Below are 20347 nucleotides of genomic sequence, written 5' to 3'. Positions count from 1 at the left end.
TCTCAAGGCGCTCCAACGCTTGCGTTCTCTTCATGTCAGCGCTTGCTTCAATCGCTGCTTGTTGAGCATGAAGCCCGTTTCTATTCATGTTTGTTTCCTGTAACGTACTCATACTTTTTTGATTTACCAGCGCATCGTACGGAGTGGAGCGGGTTGCCATAACTAGGAACGGGTGTACCCTCGGAGATAGTACTCCTACCCCAGTTCCCTGAGGCCTAGCCGACACTTAGCCAGTCCCGGAATACACGGACGGACTAGACTCGCTCGAAGCGGTGAAGATTCCGATCTCTAACACTCACTGCGTACTTCCTGATCAAGGCCCGAAGTGGCTGGCTCCTGATCCACTGCTGCAACTTTCACCTCGGCAGAGCAAGCTCACATCAGCCGTGGCCTGCATCGTCGGAAACTACGATACAGGTTCCGGACACTCCCAGTGAGTTACAGCAGGAACCAATCGTCTTGCTAGGTCAGTTAGTGTGACCAACCCATTAAAGGGGAGTTTTGTCCACGGGAGCTTATTTTGTTTGGTTATTTTGCTTGGCTCCTACCCGCTGTACCTCATCAACTAAGAGATTAAGTGTCATCCAAGGACAGCGAGCGTTCTCCCATCCGCTCGGGGAGACGCGCCCGGTAGCAGTATCTCTTCTGCCCCGAGTGTGTGTGTGTGTGTGTGTGTGTGTGTGTGTGTGTGTGTGTGTGTGTGGATGTAAACCTCCTATAACTTTTGAACGGCTTTACCGATTTGATCGCGGTTGGTGCCATTCGAAAGGGCTTGACTGAACTTAGATTTTGAATACACTTTGGAACAATTCGAACTGGTAGATTTTGAGAAATCGCAAAAAATCTACAAAAAAAAATTTTTTTAAATGTGGTTTTTTCAAATAACTTTTAAACGGCTCTACCGATCGATTCTTAAAACTAATCAGCTCTTTAACATGAAAAAAACGTCGATCGCCGCCAACCCGGTCAAAATCGGTTGATTCGTTTATGAGTTATTGTTGTCAAAAGAAAACCGAACAAAGAGTTTTTTTTGGAATTACTTCAAAATTCCTTGTTTGATCAATTCAATCTAAAAATTTTTAATGAGGCTTAAAAAACTACGTCGAATGCTGCCAACCGCGTGGAAATCGTTCATTCATTCAAAAGTTATTGCAATTTGAAACTTCAAAAAATAGTGTTTTATTAAACTCCTATCAGATTTTCGAGCTCGGAGAGCTCAAAATAACACGAAATTAATATTTTTGAGCTCGAAGAGCTCAAAAACATAATTAGTGCAATTTTGAGCGCTCAAGTATGGAATTAGCGGGAAGTTGCAGGGATGACCTTTAGGGTCAACCGTTTTCCTAATTTTTTTTTTTTTAATCAACAATTTCAATGGCTTCTCGGGCTCAAAGGTAAAAATATATTGAAAAAATATGAATTAGTATGAATTAATTATAAATACTAATCGCACTCACATGTGATCTGTTTGACACAAAAATAACGAATGAGTACATCGCAACGAGGCGTCACGATAGGCGATTAGCGCTGTACTTTTGTTTTTCATTACTCTAAAATTGTGGTCCTAGACATTAAAGTAGGGATCCTTCGTAATCTCGAAGTGCGAGAAATAAAGGATAATTATTAATATTTTTAATAATGATAATTTGATATAACTGATATAATTTGACAAATATTTTTAAAACTGGTTAAAAACAAATTTTTAATTTTCAAATATTGTTTACAGTTTTTGCAAATTTAATTTAAATAATCTGTTTAAATATAATCACGAACAATTAGTTATAGAACAATATTCGAACTGCTAGCTCTGACGTCATGTGAGAAGAGAGATAAATGTGTCACAAGCCAACGCTTAGGCCCATCGTGCCTCTCTATCGCTTGTTTCGCGCTCTCGTTTGCATGCTCAGGCTCAGGCGGAACGTGACACTTTTTCGTGCGTGCAGCCGTGGAATCACAGTAGATCCACAGTAAAACCACGATAGATACACGATGACCACGGGTAAAACCACGGTGGGTCCACCATTGGTCCACGGACAATCCACCGTGGATCCTCAGTGGAATTATCATTTAACTACGAAAGAACCATCATGGCAAAATGGCACAAAATCACGGTGGATCCACTGTGGTTCCTCAGTGGATCCACGATGAGCATGTTTTACCGTGGATCCACGGTGGTTGCATCGATATCATATATGCAAACTTACCGTTCGATTTCCAAGATTTTTAACTTTACAAATGAGATCGACAGAATTACCAACAAGGCCGGTAAAATTGGAAGGCATAGAAGTATCAAAGTGTGGCCCTGTTCCAGGCGTTGGCCATTCTTCTAAGAAGTCTGTCCGAAAATTACGTAAACAGTTAACGGCTCTACCTGTAACATGATAAATTAATTGTTTGACTTTTTAAATTGCGAGAATTTTTCTGCAAAGTTTGTAAGAAAATAGAGTTACTTTCACTAGATAAACGTAAGGTGGGGGATTTTGATATTTTGAATATACGATACAAAAGTAAGGTTATGATGCATCCGTTAAGGGATCGAGTACATTACACAGATGAGCGAAGCGAGTCCAAATAAACGTACGAGATTCCGTGGCAGATTTAAAAAAAACGCCATTCGGTTACATCCGAAATGGAAGGTAGATTTCATAGAATGAATTATCATCTGTAACGTTACATTTTATGTAGCGTTACAGTAGTAGTATGTTTACGTGAGGATGCGAGATTATGTTGTTAGTACGGTAATGTCATAGTATTGAGGACTATCGTGAGTGTGTGCTAGTGAGTTGGTTGTCTCGAGGATGTTGAGCTGCACTGCGAAAAAGTAACCGATGTAACGTGTCTTCCAGTCAGTTACCGACGACTGAACTCAGGTTCACCCTCTTGGAGCGAGGTGATTATTGCAGAGGAGCGACTGAAATGTCGTCACCCCTAAGTACGGGAGTTTGGCAGGCTGATGCGGTAGCTTGCGGTTGACAGGCCTCGATTGCTGGATGCTCGAGGGTAGTTGCGAGTGCTGTCAAGGCTCCCAGGGGAGCGGAATCACTGGTAGGTCTGGGACACTAGTTGTGTTAGTGGGGGAGTGAGTGTGGAAGTTTGTGTGTCTGGGAGTAGCGTGAAAGTGAGTTGAGTACATGTAGCAGGTGGCATGAATGTAGTGGGGGTACCGTGAGAGGCAGTTTGGCTGGAGCAGCTAAGGAGTAAGGATTGTTTTATGTGGAAGTCCGGCTTGGGACCGGATTAAGGGAGTCTTGTGGAGATCCTCGTCGAGGACGGACGTACCGTAGCTGCTAAGCAGCGTTAGATGTGTACCGTAAAAAGGAATTAGTTGCGAGCTTTCGTTGAGTGAGCATTGTATTTGAGAGTTGAGTGAGTCTCTCGTATCGGAGCTGACGTGCCTCATGCTTGCTATTACCGTAGACGAATGGCCCGAGCCATTGTCTTTGTTTCGTGTTCGTTTGGGGCTGCTTCCGCGATATTTTAAATATCGATTTAGTGTATTTTGCCGATTAAAAGGGTTGAGTGTTAGTTCGAGAGTACCGATTAGTGTACTAGATATCGTTTAGTCCCGTTTTGTAAGGAAATTACTTCCTCTGAGAGACCGAATCACGACCCTCTCTCCATAACCAGCATAACTAAGCGACACCGAAGTATTCCGTTACCGTCAAGGCCGCTCTTGGTCTTCTGAGAACATAAAAATTAAGTTATCGTATCCCGGTTGCCGATACCGGTGAAACAAAAGTCGGCTGGCGCCCGTCGAGGTTCCTGCAGGATCAAGAGATGGCTGAGATGGACGAAATGTAACGTAGTGAGTTATAGTTTACCGTAAAGATCTACCGCGTAAGATAAATCTACGTTACACATCCCAATATTGCCTTAAAATGGTTCAATTGCACTCTTAACTTTAATAAAATAACTAAAAATAGTCAAAATGTCAATGTTATATACGTCAAATTAAAGGTGATTTCATAAGCTTTCACATGAATTTATCAAAAATTAGCAATCTTTTTTCAATTGAAAGTTATACGTCAATAAAGTCACCGAAAACGTGATTATCACTATTTGATAATTTTGGAAAGCTACCATTTCCAAACTTATTGACGGATTTTGCTCATCTTCGAATTCAATCAAGGTTATTATGCAAAGAATATGTGTACTAAGTTTCATCTAAATCCGTTAAGAATTGTAGGTGCTATCATGTACACAAGCCGCGTTATATTATATATATATATATATATATATATATATATATATATATAGCATATATATATATATATATATATATATATATATATGTCGGAAAAGCATTATTAGGGGCGTTAATACAGTCCATTGGATTTGGTTATTCAATTATTTATTAATTTAGAATAATTAAAATATACGCTAACTTCTTAGCGTACATTTACAATATTAGCGTAATATACTTACTATTCTTTCCCGCTTCACAGCATTATTTATATTTTGTAAAAATGCTTACCGTAAGATGGACGGTGTGGCTTAATGTATATAGAATATGCGAAAGGAAATTTAGTATAGACCGGATAGCTCAAATGGTAGAGTAGCCGACATGTCTTCGGAAGGTTCTGGGTTCGAATCCCAGTCCGAGCTATCTAATAATTTTTTCTCGCATATTCTATAAACTCACATTAAGATGATCCTCTTCACATTCCTTTCTCAATCCTTTCCTACCAATATCCTGTTACGTGAACGTGGAACGCTTCACGTAATAATTACCGTAACTCCTATTCTTTCCCGCTTCACAGCATTATTTATATTTGTATATAAATAAAAGAATAAGCCACAATCTTAGCGTATATATACAAATATATACTAATTCCTTCAAACTAATAATACTCGCAAACCTTGTCAAGTGTTTTCTCCCATCCTAAGTGCATAATTGACTCGTGCACATGATTTATTACCGACTACCTAAAAGCACATGGAACAATAGGTAAACATAATGTTTTACCTCGCCTATGGATTTTTCGGTGGAATAATCCCTGCCGTACTTCATAGGTTTTAACAAGATCGGACGCGATTTCATCATTTTATAAATCAATTATTATCTTACTAATTTCTGGGTCGCGCCGCTGCTCAACAAGGAGCCAATGATTGGAAATTTCCGTCAAATTTATGCGTTCCTGTAAAATTTTATCTGAATTGCTACGCAATTGTTCCGTAAGAGAATTACACGAAAAGAAATCAGCGTGAGCCATTCGTTTACCTTCTCTATACACGATATCAAATTTAAAAATCTGTAAGAAATCCCACCAACGGTGAACCCTTGGTGTTAAGTCAGCCTTTTCCTGAGAAGCTTTTAACGAATTACAATCCGTAATTACTAGGAACAGTCGGCCATGCAAATAATAGCGGAAAACTTTACTCCGTTAAATACAACTAGAGTCTCTATTCATATGAATGATATCGCGGCTCAGCTGAACTAGTAGCTTTGCTATAATACTCGATAACTCTATTTGAACCATTAAATTTTTGCATTAATATAACCCCATAGCCTTCAGAGCTAGCATCTGTATGCAACTCTATAGGAAAGTTCGGATTGAAGATCATTAGTACAGGCTCATTAGTCAATACAGAGATTATTTTCTGACGGATATTTTCATGTACCTCAGTCCATTCAATATTTTTTTTGCTACCTGAGGTCAAACGGTATAAGGGTTTCATTACCTGTGAGAACTTTGGAATAAATTTACGAAAGTAAGAAGAGAGACCGATGAATTGTCTCAACTGAGTTACGGTTCTCGGTGCAGGTAAGACAGTTAAGGCTTCGATTTTACGTGAGCTGGGACGGACTTCACCAGCAGAAATTTCATAGCCCAGGTATTGTACTTGGGTTTTGAGAAACGAGCATTTTGAAAAATTAAAAGAGAATCCGGATTTAATGAGAATACTGACTACTTTTTGAAGTCTGTCTAACGCTTCCTCGATAGTTGAAGCTATAATCATAATATCATCCATATACACAATGACGAATGTATATGCAAGTTCTCCTAGGGCTTTTATAACAGCACGTTGAAAGACAGAGGGTGCGTTCTTTAGCCCGAATGGTATGGTCAAATATTCATATTGCCCATCAGGCGTTACAAACGCCGTACGTTCAATTGATTCTGTCTCAACAGGGATTTGGTGAAATCTGCTAGCTATGTCTCAGCACGTGAAATATTTTACATTAGAATTTCGAGCTATCTGATCAGCAATAAGGGGTAATAAAAATTTATCGTTAATTGTATTATCATTTAATAGTTTACTTTTAATTAAGCATACACGAACAATGACGGCAGAAAAATCTATAGTATATCGAGAATTTGTATGGTTTAATGAACTACCGAAAATGATAAAAGAACAAAAATCAATTAATGTATTTAAGAGATTATTGAAAAATCAAGATAAAACAATGTATTTATAAAAAATATATCCTTAAACTTTTGTACCAAAGAAATAGATTTATAATTGTAAAGAATATAGCAAATGCTAAATAAATAACTCATTATTATTATTATTTAATGAATGATAATCAACATATAGATGATCCAAAACATCTTTCTTTTTAACCAATAATATAGGGTTTGCAAAAGATGAACGATTGGTACTTATAACATTTGCTTTCAATAGTTCATCTACTCTTTCATTTACTACCTGCCTTTCCTCAATACTAAGACAATACGGTCGCTCTTGTACAGTTACATTAGGGTCAACTAAACGTATTTTAAGTTCCCCAGTATTAACCCGAGTATTTGGAAAACCTTGAATAAAAGAGTCGGTATGTTCCTTTAAAATTGAAATAAGTTTTTCTCTACTATCTTCATTTACATCCGTATCTACATTATTAAAATCAATCTTTCTATCGGACTCGACTTTATCGCATACATTAATCTTTTTACTTTCAAATAGACTAAAACTATCTGCTGAGATATTTATATCAAATCCTTGACCAAGAATTTCACGACCAATCATAATGTCACATTTCAAATAATCATCAGGGATGACATGCAATAAAATCTCTAACGTATGGCCATTAATTACAATTTCAGACAAAATTTGTACAGTACTATTTACACCGACATTTCCAATGCCCTTTAAAATTATTAAATTATTTTTACGTTTACCCGCAAATTTAGCGGCAAAACTTTCTTTAATTAACGAGCATTCAGCTCCCGAATCAAACCAAAATGAAAACGACTCACCACGATGTATTACAAAAGATGGCAGAGTTGTCACGGTGCGGGAATTGATTCGCCACTCAATAGATCCCTTTAAAAGCGTCGATGGCTGCAATAATTAATGAACTGTCTCCCAGAAGACATTCCACCAAACACACATTCACTGTCGCACACCAAGTAAACGAATCCGCGTTTGAATTTCCCGGGTTAAATTTCGGTAGTAAAATACTACGATTCAGTAACGCCGGTTTTGTGATAGCCTTTATTAGCTTCACAAGACTTTTGCTTTGCATTTCCAAAAATAGTTTTAAATTGCTCAGAGGAGAATGCAGCAAATGATTCTGATCCCACTTCTGATGTCGGAAAAGCATTATTAGGGGCGTTAATACAGTCCATTGGATTTGGTTATTCAATTATTTATTAATTTAGAATAATTAAAATATACGCTAACTTGTATAAACAATACTACGATTAATTATCCAAATATAATTAATATACAAGGTAAAAGCGCTGGGGAATGAGACCGAGAACGAATCCGGGGTCAGCAGGATGTATGCGGTCTTTACTTGATCAATGCTCAACGAGAACTACTCGTCTCAGTACCCTAAGTACTTCTTCTCTCAAAAAATATTTCGACAGCCCTCATTGTCTGTCGATATCTTTAACTGTATACTTATTACTTCTATCCTGTGACCTCGGCTACGTTTGGTGACCATTGTCACTCCGGACTCAAGCCCATCGCCATAACCATAAAAATTATAATCGGCTTAAGTTATAAATAATTATTAAATATTCTATGCTTTACAATTTTGCTTGAAACTAACAGACAAACTAAAATATTGGGAATTTCCCTATCTCTAGGAAAACCCAGCTCGATATTATCTCCGACATATATATATATATATATATATATATATATATATATATATATATATATATAATATATATATATATATATATATATATATATATATATATGGGGCATTCCACGCCAAATCGTATAGCATTCTGCCTTTGCATCTGCGATTTTTTTGAAAATTTTTTGTTACCCGGGAAAAAATAAATTTGCCTAATCATATATATTTATATATGATTATATCTAAATTTTTATATAAAATATATATAATCATATATAGACTAAAATATTGTATGTATATTTTATATAAGTCTCTATATGATCAGATCTGAGTTATCTAGGTCTATATACGATAATATATAATCTATATATAATTAGATCTGATTAGACCTGAGTTACCTAAGGCTATATATGATTATATATAAATCTATATATAATTAGATTTGATTAGACCTGAGTTATCTAGGGCTATATTTGATTATATATAAATCTATATATGTTTAGATCTAATTAGACCTGAGTTATCTAGAGCTATATATGATTATATATAAATCTATATATGATTATATCTAATCAAATGTAAATTATAAATTTACATTTATTAATATATAATAATATATAATTAGATCCAGCATTTTTCAATGATTACATTTAATAAATATTTTGTTGAGTGAATTTGTTTCACTTGCAATGTCATATAATATGAAGATTGCTTATAAACAAAAATCATCTTTATAAATTATTTTCATTAATTATATTACATTATAATAACGTTTATTGTAACATACCGAATTCTATCACAGCTCATAATTATCTTTTAAATTTTTAAATATTCTAAACGTTAATTTATTTAGTGATTTGAATTATTATCATGTGTTACAGTTATGTATCCCAGTTGTCGGGTTATAAAAAATGTCAAAAGAAAATTGCTATTTTTGCTTTTGATTTTAAATAAATATTTGTTAACTGTTAACAAATATTTATTAACATTTAATAAATCGTATTTAATAAATAGTTTATTAACTGGTAATAAATATATATTAAATCCCATGATGTTAAAAAATCACTTATTAACAGTTAATAAAGCTCATTAAATGTATAAACAAATCCTTCTATCAATATCACTGTAACTATACGGAAATCATATATGAATCATATGTAACTATATATGAATCATATATAATTATATATGCATTTTGTGATTACTATAAAATGTTCTCTATTTCCATCTCAGAGTCTGCTACTCCAATGATTAATAATCTTTTAAACTATAGTTTTTTGTGGATGAAATAATGGAACTGTATTAATTAATTTAACTTATAAAAATCGATTATATATTCGATTCTCATTAGTTGTAGATATTTCAAACTTTACTATTCCAGTAAGTCTTGTAGGCAATCGGGTAGTGTGTTAGTCTTTAAATCGTCAGGTCCCCGGTTCGATCCCCGCTCACAGTAAATTTTTTTTATTTTTATAGAAATAATTATATATAATTATATCTAATTATATATGATTATGTATGATTAGATCTGGCCAATTTTCAGGTCTAATTATATACAAGTGATTATATATAACTATATATGATTAGGCAAATTCATTTTTTCCCGGGTATAGTACCCATTGAAAAAGACCTCCATGATTTTTTTCAATTTTTTTTTGCCCAGCCGTTTTCGAGATATCAATTTTTGAAAAAAATCGCTTTTCTTTTTTTCAAATGTCCGTAACTTTGCGAAAAATGGGCCAATCGGGACGTTTTTTCTTTTGAAAATTTTTGTTTTTAAACACACTTTTAGGATATAAAATCAAAAAAAATTTTTAAACTGTATTTCTATAAGATTTTCAAATTTTGACTTTAAAATGTTGATTTCCAAAAAACACGCACTGATAGATTTTCTTGAAAATTTTTTCTAAAAAACTGTCAATTATCCCCCAACTTTTAAGCCTAGTCCCTTAATGGGCAATCGATGGGATCCATTTTTTTCCGATTTTTCAAAATTTCAAATTCCAACTTTTTATAATAAAAAATTTCTAAAAAAATTCTATGCTCAGGATTTACAATAAATAACTTACTGACACAGTTTTCATCATAATTATTAAATTTTATTTACACTAAACGATTATTATTATTTCACATTTATTTCCTTACGTTTAAATATTTTATAAATACGAGATTCACTGAATGATGAAAATTCTTCAAATCTTACATAGTAAATTTGTTTATTTTTGTTATTGTGAAGCCTCCGTTACTTGAAACTAATTCCAACTGTTCACTACAGTCGGTAAGGAAGACTGTAGCAGATTATTTTTTGGTTAAGTATTTCTCTTGTTTACATTTTGATTTCAAAATAAGAGTAAGGGTATTGTTGTTGATCACATTTTCTTAGTGTCTTTTCTCCACAATCTGTACTAATTTTTTGCAAAGAAATATAAGTGTATAAAGTTTATTGTAAATAAGCAAACAATGTTGTGAATATTTACGCTATGGAAAATTTTGAAAAATATAATTTGTGCTGTAATCCTCTACAATTGGAAGATCATAGAGTAAAAAATGGTCTTCGACGAGCTTCTGTGACTCAACAAACTGCATATAATTCAAGTAGATAGATAGATAGATAATAAATTTTATTGTTCCTAGAGCCTAAGCTCCCTCAGGACCATCAGCAATAATAATACATTGATTTACATTTTTACGTATTATAGTAAAACTAAGTACAAATTAATTATTAATTAATGAAACGTTCACATACAGCTCTTTAGTGATAGACAGAAAGATCTTATAATTATAAAATATAATTTAATTTAATATCAATTTCAAGCAATAATTCAGAGTGATAATTAAAATAATTACAAATAAATCTAAGACGCATAGGTATTCAAGAATTCCAATTGAAATTGAAAGTGAAAATCAAATTTAAATATAATTTAATCTAATTCAAATTTAAGTATCACATTGAAAGAAATGATTGAAGCAAGCATTTTTAAATTCAACCAAATTATCCACAGCCACAGTCTCAGCTGGCAGAGCATTCCAAATTCGTATGCCATGAACTAAAAATGAATTGTCATACATGACACAATTCGCCTGTGGTAGGCGGAGATAACCACGTCTATGACAATCTTTAAATTACAAGTCGAAAGACTCAAAAGCAAGACCATAGACACAGTAGGGATCGAGATAGCTGAAGACGTTGAGGGAGCAGTAGCTCGTTATTGAATAAGATCCTCCAATGGACCTGTTCCCGTTGAAGGTCTCAACTTAACAGGTGGCTTGTTATCAGCGTACCTAACATTCACAAAAGAATGAGAGATCCAAATGTTTTTGGGATGAATTGTCGGGTACTTTTTTCAAACTTCAAGACGAAGTTTGTACAGAAATGATGGATGTCTACGATGAAGATATATCGTAGCATCGGCATCAGGAAGCTGAACACCAGGTATTAACGTACTAACTTTCACCTTGTTGTTTTTAATACTCTTTACGCACTCATTAACATGCTTCAGGCTATTAAATTTGACACGAACACTGCGATGACCCCTGCCACTCCTCTTACCAAGCCAAAAACTTGTGTCAAAACTTGTGTCAATTGCACAACCACGCCTTCAAGTTTTTCTCCATCCAATTCAGGAAGACCAGTGATAGTTAACTCATCTTCAAGCGAACGTGACGCCAGCTGCAGCGTCCTAGCCTCCAAATCACCATCAGCAAGGCTTTTAGCAATAGCTGTAGCTTCTTGCAAAAGACTATTATCAACAGTAGGTGTAGTTTTCTCAATTTTAGTAACCCTAACCTTCAATTCCTTGAAATTTTTCTGCAGTATACCATAGTCAGTTATTAGTTTGTCAACTTTATCATTAAAATTGTCGAGCTTTTTTCCAAAATTAACAACATTCTTATCTACATCACCTATTTTATTCAGCTTTTCACTAATTTATTTTAATATCGGTGAGACATCAACAATACAAGCTGGGCAATAATCATGAACCTTAGTTGCCGCACGTGACTTAATTGATAAACCACATCGCACCTTTACACATGTGTCATGAAAGTAATGTTTACAAACAGCATTTGTTTGTACAGCTGACGTAGGCTCACTAATGCCCTTCAGACACAGTCCACGCCACATAGACATTCTAGCACAATCCGTAAGATGGTGGCACATGTAAATTTCTAATCAAAGCAGCTAAACTAAATCTAACCTAAATCAAAAATAATCACCAAATAATCAAAAATAATCATCAAAAATAAGTACTAATAACTATCTCTGTACATCGTGTAAAAAAGCATTAAGTTTACAAAGTACTGCATCTAGTCCTGTTGCTGAGATTAACACTCATGTTGAAGAGCAATTGGAAGATAATCGTACTGGAAGTACTCTTTCATCAATTTCAAACATTTCATCAGGTAAGTTTAGCCAAATTTTATGGCCTGATGTTATTTTTGTGGTACAAAAAGTTTATCATTTCAAAATAATAATTCAATATTTTCACTTTTTAGGGTTAGAAGATTTTAGTGAAGAACTGGCAGCACAAACCAGTAGTTTATCTGGATTAAGTTTAGGAACAGTATTGCCAGTGGTCAATGATGCATTTGCTTTACTAAATCAATCACCTATTTTAATTATAAAAAAACATGTCGATAATCAAACGTATTTAGAAAACAAAGTCAAAAAAGTATATGAAAAATTGAATACCTCTTTAGGAGTAACAAAACTTTCTGATGATGAAATCAACTCTCAAAATTTCTTAGAATTGCTCGATAAATTAAAACATAAATTCAACGATAGTAATACGCAACGATGTGAAAAAATTCAAATTCTTACTCTTTTACCTGAATCATGGGGATTATCTCGAGTATGTGAAGTAATGGGTTGTACAATATACATGGCGTCAATTGCAAAATCTCTTCGAGATAAAAAAGGAATTCTTTCAACTCCAAATGCCAAATTAGGTTAGAATCTTTTCAAAATCATATTCAAATCAATAATGCCTGTTAATGTTTTTAGTGATAATAAATTCATTTTATTTACATTTTAGATCGACATCTATCGAATGACATTAAATCTAAGATTTTAAAATTTTATGTTAGTGATGAAATTAGTGTAAATATGCCAGGGATGAAAGATTATCTTTCTATTAGAAATGATGACGGAAAACGTGAGCATGTCCAGAAACGTCTTATTCTCTCGAACTTAAAAGAGTTATATGAACTTTTCAAGGAACGTCATCCAGATTGCCGGGTTGGTTTTTCAAAATTTGCATCATTGCGTCCTCAACATTGCGTGCTTGCTGGTTCGAGTGATTTTATATCCTATTTTTTGATTTTATATCCTAAAAGTGTGTTTAAAAACAAAAATTTTCAAAAAAAAAACGTCCCGATTGGCCCATTTTTCGCAAAGTTACAGACATTTGAAAAAAAGAAAAGCGATTTTTTTTTAAAATTGATATCTCGAAAACGGCTGTGCAAAAAAAATTGAAAAAAATCATGGAGGTCTTTTTCAATGGGTACTATAACACAAAAAATTTTCAAAAAAATCGCAGATGCAAAGGCAGAATGCTATCCGATTCGGCGTCGAATGCCCCATATATCTATACTATATCTATATATATATATATATACATACATACATACTATAATGGGATTTCGCCGGCACTGGCGTCGACAGGGCCGGAGAGCACCACCTAAATTGGCTTACCTGGGTTTCGAAGGTAGTTGGGCACCAGGAACTTACCGTTCCACGATTCGAAGTCGTTGTTGATCGTCGTCGGGTGGCGGGTCGGCAACGAAGAGATTCAAAAATTCGAATAATCGGCGAAAAGCAAAAGTATTAAATCTACGTGATCTCGGGGAGGGAAGAAGTAAAAAAAAATTGATAACCGAATGTTCAGTTAACAATTTATTCTAGCAGTCGCCAATATAATTCATAAGGTGTCGCCGAATTCGTATAATAACGATTTAATTCTCGTCGAAGTAAAGACAATAATAACAAACAAAAAAATTATAGCTGTAATCAGTCGATAATTCGCAAATAGTAATATACTATAATATAATATAATATACTATAATGAGTATTACGTTGACATAATCAATTAATCGATACTAAAAAATAATCGAAATCGAAGTAAAACAAAAAAAAATCAAAAGAATAATTAACTTCGGTCCGTCATCGGCTCACAAAATTCTCAAATTAATTTGTAACTAATTATACGGCGGAATAAACAACTTATTTTTCATTAAATTAAATAAAAGTAATAATACTAGTGAATAAACGATAAATTAACCTCCAATTGGTTAATTACTGATTGTGCGGCGAACTAAACAATTTAATTCATTTCAAATTAAATAAAAGTAATAATATTTAATGACTAAACAATTAATTAACCTTTGAGTTGGTTAATAATCATTAATGCGACTGAATGAACAATTAATTACTCTCAAATTGATCGTTCGTAACAATAAAACAATTTTAAGAAAAAATGATAAAACAAATTAACGCCTGAGTAAGTTAATTACTTATAACTAACAATAAGTTCAATTGTCGCCGCAAACAACAAAAGAAAAATTCAAATATTCATCAAAATTAATTTTGACACATTTAACTATTTCAAATTTTCGGCGGCTCGCGGCGGGTAACACTCACGGTCGGTAAATCAATTAAGTCGAGGGTAAATGAAGAAGCTCAAGGTAATTTGGGCTTGCGCTCGGAGATGGCGCGTCGGTTAGGCTAGTTGTCGTAACAACTCCAAATTTATCGAACGTCCAATTCAGTAATCACAAAAATAAACAACACGGATCTAAAGCACGGTATCAATTCCCACGTGGTGAGGTCACGAACACACACACAAGTTCACACAACCCAATGTTACCGGGCCTCAGAGTGTCGTCACACACGTCTCGATAATCCGAAAGGAATTCAATAATTACTTTCGTAAAAAAAAAATATTAATACAAAAAAATTACACCAAAAATCAAACTGGTGAAATTTACTAAAATTGATCGTGATGTCGCGGTGAGGACACCCTGAAGCTAGAATTATCGATCAAACTCACTCTGTGGCCGCAGTAAACTCCTTGAAGTCGGTGTTGGTTCGTCAAAAGGCGCTAACTTAATTGGCGAGAAGGCTGGCGAACTGGCGTCGATCTCTCGGCGATGGCGTCTCTCACGTGCACGTAATAATACTAATTAATTGTAACTCGACGATAATCCACACAGTGGCTGTGAACAATCGCTTCGACAAGGTACAATCGTAAAATAATAATTAACAATGTGCAATATTTAACTCAGTAATGGTGGTTAATTGTGTTGTAAAATATTTTAATGCTTGTAGCGGAATTTGTGCGACTGACAGACACGGCGTCCAGATCAGAATAGATTGTTAATATGGCTGCCTCCTCGGCAACACATGCTCTTTACTTTTCGGTTCGTTCCAAAAACTCACATCCAATCAGCTCACGGCTTCTTCTAGCCGGCCGTTGTATTACGGGGTGTGTCCAGTACTCCGTGGCGATCGATGATTGGTCAATATGTCACTCGGTTCGGCTTACGGCATCCAGATGGTGCCTCGCTCGACTTCAAGTTGCTCAAACGCCGTCGTCATTCGTCGGTTTCAAATTTTGCTTCGCTCTCGCCGTGGTTCTCCTCCAGATGTCACGCTGGTCGTTGATGGCTCCGTGAAATTTTCGGGTTCGGGATCGCTCTAACTTATTTTCGCTCTCACTCTATTATACTCTTTACAATATTCACATTCATTCATGCATACTTTTCAAATTCGGCGCTTTTCCCTCCCACCTGTCTTATCTCGAGCTTCGCACTCTGATCAAGAGACCGTTTGGGGCGACACAGTCGCGTCGAATCTCTGCCTTCCTTCAGCTGAGCCAAAATAATTAAATAATAAAAAAAAATAAATTTAAACAATTAACCAAAATAATCTTTTGACATGGAAAATTTTTCCCATGTCACAATATATATATATATATATATATATATATATATATATATATATATATATATATATATATATGTATATATGTATATATATAAATACATACATACATAAATACATACATGTATAAACTTTTGAACTATATACATTTTCTGACTCAGCTTGACAAACTGAGTCAGAAAATGGCTCAATTTTTTAAAAGTTGCGCCATGAGGACGGCTGTAATAGTTAGATTTTTATGAAATCTACTAATAAATGCTACTCTGAAAATTTCAGGAAATTCGCAGAAAATACTAAAGTATTTTATAAAAAAAAAAAAAAAAAAATCGAAAATCAAAAATGGCAATCGCATCCCGAAATTTCCGGTTTTTTTTCGAAAGTTTAAAAAAAACGTTGAATATGAATTCAAATTATTATTTTCATTTTTTTCTCAAAAGTACATTTAAAAACCAAAATTTCCAAAAAAAAAAAACAACCCAATAAGTCAATTTTCAAAAAAGTTATGGTTATTTAACCAAAAAAAAGATTTTTTTTTTTAATTAACTCGTAAATTTTTTTTGGTTAGTTAAGAAAATTTGAAAAAATTCTGAAAATTGTTTTGAATAGGGTAGAGAAAGATAAAAAAATTTCAGAAAAATCGTTACCATATAGATTTAGCTTATAAGAATGTTGAGATGTGAATCAGCTCATCGGTCGTACGGTGTAGAGGTTAGTTATCGGTCTGGCAAGCGCGCAGCTCGGGTTCGAATCTCGGTTAGAACAGGTTTTCATTTTATTTCTATAGTTAGCGAATGTTAGGTCTAAATTAAGAATCAAACGGTATCGAACTTGCGATAGCTCTACATCGAAAATAAAAGAATGATATAACACTGATAAAATCCTTCTTTTATCATTTTTTATCAGATAGCATATGAGTTGGACATAGCATGCCTCTAACGGCAGCCATTTTTATCTGGATCCATTCCCCTTTCCTGTCTTTCTCCTCGCCTACATCATATTAACAAATAAGAATTTTTTTTACGGTAGAGATGTAGTCTCAGTAGGCTCAATTTATGGTTCTAAAACTGTAATTTCGGCCTAACTTTGGTAAAAGCGGACAAAAATACCGGTTGTAGACTGAAATTATGGTTCTGATATACGCGTCATCGTAGTCGAAAAAATCTAAAACCATAAATTCAACCTATAACTCCTTCAGTAGGTTGTAGAGGCTCAAAATATGTTTTTAATTTTGACTCTGGTCGTGTAGCAAGTCTTACATATCTTAAAGAGTGGGGAGGTTTGAGAATAGCAGAATAGAATGGAAGAGTATATCAGAGTATACTGTGCGTGCAATAACGCATGTGTGTGTGAAACACGGTCCCTATTGTACATTTTTAACATAGGGTATAGGATGTAGATATGTATTTTGAACTGTTATTATCGCCTACATGTGTATTGTTTGGCACATGCGTTAAAAATTAAGTACGTTATTTAGAAATATATTTTGTGATATCAGCAGTTTTAATAATATTCTTATTAATAAATTCATATATGTATTGATTAATAAAAGTGTAATTGCACGCCTCATAGCGCGAAGCACGTGAGGTTGTGCTTTACACTCGACTCGTCAAGGTCAAGATATTTTGTGATCTTTAAATGCCTCTATCACAACCATATTGCCCATATACAATAATATAAGAACATATGGACACGGATCTAAAAATTTACGTGGACGTCCTGATGTCACCCCATTTTGGATGTACCAACGATTACTCCCGAACAAATTGATATTTCGAGACCGGGCTTTTTTTATTAGCTTAAGAATTTGATGAACTGATGCCGTATTTCATATTAGTAGCCTAGCTTACGTATTTTTTTGGGTGTGCGTGCGTGCGTGTGTGTGTGTGTGTTTTTTTTTCCTTGGGGGGGGGGGGGAATCCTTTTTACGGATTCTAGGCATAGCTGTTTGGCCTGGATATGTGGCGACTCGGCGCAGCGTCATACTAATTCGACACTAACGCCCCTACCCACTAAACCCTAAACCCCTTTTCCTTCTTTCCTCTAATCCCTCATGGAAACCGCCGTCAGGCATTACTTCGTGAAGGGAGGATCTAGCTACTGCTCTTCCTTCTGGTGGTGTGTGTGTGTGTGTGTGTGTGTGTTCATAACTTTTGAACGGCTTGACCAATTTCATTGTGGTTGGTGTCATTCGAAAGGGCTTGACCAAACTTAGATTCTGATTACAATTTGGACTGATTCGGACCAATAGATTTTGAGAAACCTCGAAAAAACTATAAAAAATAAATTAGAAAAACGGTAGACCCTGGAGGACATCCGTGCAACTTCCCGCTGATTTCATACCTAGGTGCTTAAAATTGCACTAATGATGTTTTTGAGCTCTTCGAGCTCAAAAGTGTGATAGAAGTTTGATAAAACACAATTTTTCAAATTTTCAAACTGCAGTAACTTTTAAATAAATGAATTGATTTTTTCGCGGTTGGCAGCATTCGACGCAATTTTTTAAGCTCCATAAAGAATTTGTAGGTTTAGTTTGATCGAACCAGGATTTTCGGAGTAATTCTGAAAAAACACTTTTTTCGGTTTTCTTTCGTCAACGATAACTCACGAACGTGTAACAGGGAAAATCGAACTTCCCGGGGTCATTATCGACCACTTAATTAACGCACGGTAGGTCAGGGCTTTCCCTTACCTTTCGATTTTTGACAAGTAGTTTCGACTTGTCACCGTGCGTGCTAATCGAAAGTCCCCACTACAGTCCCCGGAAAATGAAGCGCGGGAGCGAAGATAGGAAAGTTGGAGAGCACAAGGAGAGGTTATAAAAACGCCGGGTGTTGTGTCAAGACTCTCTTTCTTCCGGTGAAATTTTGCGAGTACGTTGGGTAACTGTGTTCCAGCGTGGGAGATTTTTCTGAGACAAGTAAGTAGTTGATTTCTTAAGGCTTCACGAATGGAACGAAGCGATTAAATTTTATTGTCTGGTATTTTTGTTAAAAATTACTTGTCGTTAGGCCATTTGGCTGACGATCTTCGTCTTATTCGAAATATTTATTTACTGGAATTTCTAGGATAAATTGATCGAGGATAAGATTGGGAGCTGGGTGTAATTTGGTGACACAAGTTTCTGGAGCTTTGGAAGTCAGCAGGCACAGTGGAGCTGATCCCGTCATTTTCTTTCTACTGGGAAAAGAATTCATCGCTGGAGTACCGGTTTCAGTTGTCAGGTATTTTGGGTTATTTTAGGCCAAATTAATTAATAATTTAATTAAGAGGCCAAAATAATTTAATTTAATTTCTTGAGCGGTCATCTTTTTATATTAACGAATTCGTACTTTAGTTTTTATTGTCAAGGTCAAGTAGTTAGTTTTGTCGCTGAACTTTTATATTTAATGGATAAATTGTTAATTTATTGGTAAAGAATTTATTAGTAATTTATTATAGGCCTGTTGGCAATAATAAATTAATTTTAGTTAGGAATTTTCGGGACAGAATTTAATTAAGAAATATCGCTTAGAATTTATTTAAGGAGGATTAAGAATTAAAATCGAAGGTCGGAATTTTGTGTTAAGTAATTGTTAGGCGTAATTTTGGTAATTTTGGAAAATGCAAAGTTTTGAGATTCAGTTTTATTGGTAATTAAGATGTATGAATAAAGTAGAGAACTCTATAGAATGAAGTTAGCGTCGGTGGACGATTTTATATGGAAGTTAGGTAATTATGGTATTATATGGTATTCCGTCAGGTAGACGAGGTTGTTTATGTGAAATTAGTTCAGATAATTGAATAATTAAGAAGTTTTTATTGGGTAAAATATGTTGTTTGTTATTCCGTCAGTTGGACGAGGGTTTAAGAAATTAAGAATCTAGATGCGTAATCGTCTATGATTAAATTAAGAAATTAAGAATCTAGATGCGTAATGGTCTATGTTGAGTTAAGAAATTGAAGATAGATGCGTAATAGTCTAAAAGTGAATTAGGAAATTAAGAAGATAGATGCGTAATGGTCTATGTTGAGTTAAGAAATTAAGAAGATAGATGCGTAATGATCTATGTTTAAAAGAATTTAATGATATTTAGTTGTAAGTTTTGGCAAGTGCCTGCGTAGGTGAGAGGTTCTCACAATTAAGTGATTAATAGGTTAATTTTAAGGGCAATATTGTTAAGGAATTTTGTTAGAATTAAATTGTTTACATTGAATAAATAATTAAATTGTTAATAATTGTTTCTCAGTATTAATTTTTCAGCCTTTCTCAACTTCTCACGACCCGATCTTTCCTTCTCATGCTCCCCGATTTCTGGGACACCGAGTATAAAATCCCAGTGGCGCCCTTTTCAAAGAGGAAAGGGGTGACCAATTGGACAGGGCTAACCACCCCGTTA

The 20347-nt window shown here is 34.5% G+C and overlaps 1 protein-coding gene and 1 long non-coding RNA gene across 3 annotated transcripts in view; one reads left to right on the top strand and one right to left on the bottom strand.

Annotated features, from left to right (window-relative positions):
* LOC123259932 (guanine nucleotide-binding protein-like 1) overlaps nucleotides 1–20347 on the bottom strand; it is a 189907-nt gene that overhangs the window by 75292 nt on the left and 94268 nt on the right. For both annotated transcript variants that reach the window (XM_044720757.1, XM_044720758.1), the window contains exon 5: nucleotides 2205–2371. In XM_044720757.1, coding sequence (XP_044576692.1) covers nucleotides 2205–2371 — 167 coding nt within the window. The remainder of the gene's footprint in view (nucleotides 1–2204; nucleotides 2372–20347) is intronic.
* Nucleotides 12309–12645, top strand: LOC123259935. Its single transcript, XR_006508348.1, has 2 exons — nucleotides 12309–12433; nucleotides 12527–12645. It is a non-coding gene; the product is annotated as an uncharacterized LOC123259935 (long non-coding RNA).

This window comes from Cotesia glomerata, linkage group LG2, assembly GCF_020080835.1.
Source record: "Cotesia glomerata isolate CgM1 linkage group LG2, MPM_Cglom_v2.3, whole genome shotgun sequence".
NCBI lineage: Eukaryota > Metazoa > Arthropoda > Insecta > Hymenoptera > Braconidae > Cotesia > Cotesia glomerata.
This window is presented reverse-complemented; position numbering and strand designations above follow the sequence as displayed.